General features: G+C 35.3%; 1 protein-coding gene across 2 annotated transcripts; it reads right to left on the bottom strand.

Moving 5' to 3' along the window:
• Positions 1–470: 470 nt before the first annotated feature.
• Positions 471–4,174, bottom strand: LOC104232250 (protein WVD2-like 4). Of its 2 annotated transcripts, none has more exons than XM_009785399.2 (8): positions 4,064–4,174; positions 2,639–3,200; positions 2,492–2,544; positions 2,263–2,343; positions 2,065–2,134; positions 1,904–1,975; positions 1,720–1,827; positions 471–1,213 (listed from the first exon to the last, which is right to left on the bottom strand). In XM_009785399.2, exons 2-8 carry the CDS (start codon positions 3,185–3,187, stop codon positions 797–799), a joined length of 1,350 nt encoding a protein of 449 aa, XP_009783701.1. In that variant the 5' UTR covers positions 3,188–3,200; positions 4,064–4,174; the 3' UTR covers positions 471–796. The 2 variants fall into 2 exon arrangements, with proteins under 2 accessions (XP_009783701.1, XP_009783702.1); XM_009785400.2 differs by lacking the exon at positions 4,064–4,174 and adding an exon at positions 3,775–3,983.
• Between the last annotated feature and the right edge of the window lie 568 nt (positions 4,175–4,742).

Below are 4,742 nucleotides of genomic sequence, written 5' to 3'. Positions count from 1 at the left end.
TTTGTTAACTACATATGTGGAGGTTGAGGTAGACGTAAAATCACGTTAAGGAAGTTATCTCGAAAGACCTATAATATTTTTGAAATGCATATATACTTAACAAAAAATATGGTACAATGGAATAAAACTACATAAGCGATACCAATTAGTCAAGGCTCGGGTATATGTTTTAATCATGTTAGTATGTTTACTTTAGGTACAATGTTTTCTAGAAGCTTTTTACGCTTTTCATAGACTTTTATGCCAGTAGAAAATATAAGAACTTTTAGTAATTTATTTAATTTTTATTTTGCAATTTAAATGAAGAAACATGGTTGCTAAGTACTCATATAACCGACCCCAAATTCGTTTGGAGTAGTTTTAGTTGGATCAGCGCAACCATCACCCCTAACAACACCTAATAACATTACTTACACTGCGATTTGACGCTTGATTGGAGTATGTACCATAAATAAAACAACAGCTATAAATAAATGAATCCTGGAACCAGGAGAACAAATTGTGCATTCAGTAAAACCAGACATAAAAGTTCAGAATGATACATTGAAAGAAAAGCAAATGAGGTGTGGAATCTAGCTTTGACAATGAAGAAGTTTAACACATGAACTGAAAGAAGAAAAAAATGATACACCATTGTACTGAATTTTTTGAAAAGAATAAAACAGCTAAGAACCAACATGTACAACTTGTAACCGCGGCATACACACCATATTCACAACTCAACAAAGCACCAAAGTTTCCAGAGAACAAAAAGGCCTATAAATAAATACAGGAGAAGAGACCTTCAGTAAGTTCCTTAACCTTCAACAGTAACTTCAGCTTGTACGACGACTGGATTTGACGGACATGCCACATTGTCTTCTACTGAATTCATTTCAGGCTTAGGGTCAGAGTCAGGTTGAATATCCATTTCTTCTGTTTTCTCATCTGAATTCTTTGCTTCAGCAGGTTTTAATTTTGTTTCAGCAGATTTTCCTTTAGCGGTCGAGATTTTTGGAGATTGAGAGGTAGTCTGCGAATTCTTCACTGGCTTTTTGATTTCAACAGGCTTCCCTTTTGACGCAACAGTATCTTTACTGGCCCTGGGTGACTTACTCTGGTCCTTGATCACTTTTGGACTGAAAGACGACCCTCCACTTTCGGAGCCATTAGTTGCGGATATGGAGTTCTTATTTCTTCCAAGCTTAGGAGATATGGCGCGTGTTGTTGGTATCTATACAATTTAGCAAAACTTAAGCATATAATGCAAAAATAGCAAGTGAATGACCCAACATCAATTAAAGCTAACAAGAAGGAGAATATGAATTGCATAAGACAAACAATTGAAAACAAAAGCTGGACTGATTCTAAATGTAGATGATGATGACAAATTCTATTAGATACATTCTTCTTATACAAGATTCATTTAAATGCCTAGAAAAGATAATTGCATATCGTGCTACAGAACAATGACTTTATGCTTCAAACTAGAAGCATTTTGTCACCAAAAAGAGAATAAAAGCTCCTTTCCTTGTCTAATGAGTTTCAAAGATAAATTACCAGTGTGTCACAAAAAATCAATGAGAAATCCTCTCCTTCTCTTTTTCTCTAGCACAATAGTGCGGCCAGTGGCAGATCCAAGTAGAGTAAATTAAGTGACAACTTTGTCATATTGGGAGAACATGATTAAATCACAATGCTGGAGGAGCTGAAATCTCTCTCAATAAATGAATACCTTACCTTCTTCAGTTCAACTTTAGGAGGGGGTTCCTTGTAGAAGTTGGGCATTGGTGTAGCTTTAAAAGTCGAGCTCTTCCTAAATTGCTTTACCTCTTCCTCTTGGTTTTCCTGAATCAAATCCCAAATCCACACAGCTTAGATCAGACAAATTCAGTAATGAAAAATCAATATCGTTTGAACTAACCTTCGATTTTGCTAGCAAGTTATTCTTTTCCTCTTCTCTTGCCTGTATCCTCTCTTCCATCTTTGCCAAGAACTGATGAATAAAGAATCTGAGCTCTAATATTCTGCACATAAGATAATATGGACATAATAGTCATAGGAAACAAAGGCTATACTGCAAACCTCCTTTCGCTTTTCAGCACGTTCTTCCAACCTGAAGGAAAATCCACCAGTACTGGTACGAGTGGTATTGCTGATTACATAAAAAATAAAAGATAAAAAGTTAAATTATTGGCCTAATTGAGGAGAATGATAAACCGGACAAATGGAAACAAGAAAGCAATTGAATAACAACAATATAGACTAAGATAAGAGCAGTACGAGGAAGTAGCAGAACGAGCATCCTCATCGTCTTTAAGAGGCGATGTAGCTTTAGTAGGTTTTGTGTTTTCATCATTTAATCTGCAAATACAAACATATAATGCAACTATCAGAACAACCATTGGCAATGAAACAAAATGCGACAGTAAACTGCTAAAGATTATAGGCGAAAAGTTTTAAATTAAGCAAACCAACTTATGAACAAATGCAAGTAGGAAAATTCACTTACCCTTCAGATATAGCTTTCTTTGCAATTTTACTGGCTGAAACAGACTTTCCAGACTTAATGCAAAAACAGCAAAGGAAATTTGTAAGATATAGATTCCATAAAACTTAAAGAAGGGGAAGGCGAAAGATAATGAGGGCCTCAGTTTACCAGAGATTGACGAAGACTCGGGACAGATCCTACAGTTGTTCTTCTGGTGGTTATACCACCTCCAGTTGCACCCTTGGTAGCCGGATTTAAACGAGAAGCTGATGAAACTGTTCCATTCGAATGTGAAGGTTCATGTGTTACTCCATTTGGTATCCAAGGTTTAACATCAGATTTCTTTGTATGAACGTCGATGCTCTTCCTTGTTAGGTCAGAACCGCCACCTCTTGCAGGGAAGGACAAACTTTTACTCATTCTTCCCTTTTTCGAACGAGTCAATGCAGATGAGCCTTGTACACTAGCCTGATCCTTAGCCGTTTTATTGCTCTTTATAGTACCAACAATTGAAACCTTGCGTTGATTTGATGCTTTACTTTTCGGAACATTCTGAGACAATTCAGTTGGTGTCTCATCAACTTTCTCCTCATTCTTACCAGCTTCGTTCTCATGGCCTCTCTCACTAATGTTCTCCTCTTTCTTCACATCCACATTTTCTTCTTCAGCCACTACAATCTTTTCCACCTCTACCGGAACTCCACTTTCGGACTCCATGTACCAACAATATCTAAAGCAAAACAAAGATAAACACTCAAGAAATTTTGTCTCAATCAATAATTGGAAGACAAATTATACAAGTGTAAAATCCAATCCATAAAGGGACCTTCACAAGTTGAAGTCACTTTTTTTTACGACCGAGAAATCTATCTGGGGTCAACCCTTAGGATCAACTACAGCCTTCGAAACTCGGGGATAATGGGCCCTGCCCCTCTACCCGTCTCCGGCTAAATACCAGGCTTAGTCCGCATGTGATTAAAATCACTTTCTTTCAAAAAAAACAAATCTTTAAAGCAACGACAAAAAACATAAATGATGGGAAGAGAAGGAAACCCAGAACTCAATTTTCAGTTGTTGATCCAAGAAAAACAGAACTTTAACAGCAGGACGAATGACACTTCTATTAAAGTTATAACTCATGAACATCTAAACAAAGTTCACGGGTTCCACGACTCTTGAAAAAATATAGGGTAAGACTGACTCTTCCCTGAACCCCACGCATAGCAGGAGCTTTTAACGTCTAAACGTCTAATAAAGGTACTTGTAACAAAAAATACTTGTATGTAGCATAAATCAGCACCAACCTCTTCAAATTCCTAAACTCAGAATACAATTCTCAGCTCTTGATCTCATATAAACAGAATATTAGTCAGTAAGACCACTTTAGTGACAATTCATGAATCACTAAATAGAGCATATAAGTTAACAACATCCTACTTCACAGGATCAAGGATTTGGACTTTATGGGTTAGAGTTTGAGATTTGAACTTAATACATAAAATTAACAAAGAATGAATACTACTACTGTTTTGAAAACCAGCATTTATAATTCAGAGAAATGTTAGAATTACGTACTGTGAAGTAAAAGATTACCTTTTGGTCTAGGGTCTCGGGAGATAATTTGTGGCAAAGTATGATTTAGAATGGTACAGCAATTATGAAATCAAATGCTGCTATGGAATGCGAAACTGTATTAGAAATACTGGAAACAGAGATGAGAGAGAGAATGCTGGTTAAGGGATGAATCGAAATTTCATTCTAATTAGGAAATGACCAAAGTAGCCTTTCTTCCACTTCATGAGTGTAATATTATTAGGAGGATGCGCTAAACTTGATCTTGTAAATAAGTAATTATGTATTTGTATATAAGTATTACTAATTGGTATAAACAATTGATATATTTGATTAATAAATTTTTTTTAGAGGTTTCTCGTAAAAATAACCGAACTTGCTTTTAAAATCTTTTTATGATAATTAACTTTAAAATACATCAATTATTCCACATGATACCTACCTCCCAACAGATAACGAAAACTCCGCAATAATTTTTTTTCCTAAAGATAGCATGTGGAGCACACGTCGGTGATAATTTACAAGTCATGTCTAAATGAGCATCCACAATTTTAAAATATATATAAAAAAATTATTCTGATGAATATTCTTTGGTTTGGTATTTTTGATAATAGAGTAATTATTAGCTAATTTTATAGTTTTGTTCATTTGTAATTAGACATGGTCATGCAACTCTTCCGATATTTTATACTCCTATTTG

Source organism: Nicotiana sylvestris, chromosome 12 (genome assembly GCF_000393655.2).
Source record: "Nicotiana sylvestris chromosome 12, ASM39365v2, whole genome shotgun sequence".
NCBI lineage: Eukaryota > Viridiplantae > Streptophyta > Magnoliopsida > Solanales > Solanaceae > Nicotiana > Nicotiana sylvestris.
This window is presented reverse-complemented; position numbering and strand designations above follow the sequence as displayed.

Bases quoted from the DNA above. Each gene is read 5' to 3' on its own strand.
- LOC104232250 (XM_009785399.2), bottom strand. From the start codon at position 3,187: ATGGAGTCCGAAAGTGGAGTTCCGGTAGAGGTGGAAAAGATTGTAGTG. The intron at 2,545-2,638 runs GTAAACTGAGGC...TTTTGCATTAAG, and splicing joins CGAGTCTTCGTCAATCTCTG to TCTGGAAAGTCTGTTTCAGC. The intron at 1,214-1,719 runs GTAAGGTATTCA...TAAATTGTATAG, and splicing joins CTAAAGTTGAACTGAAGAAG to ATACCAACAACACGCGCCAT.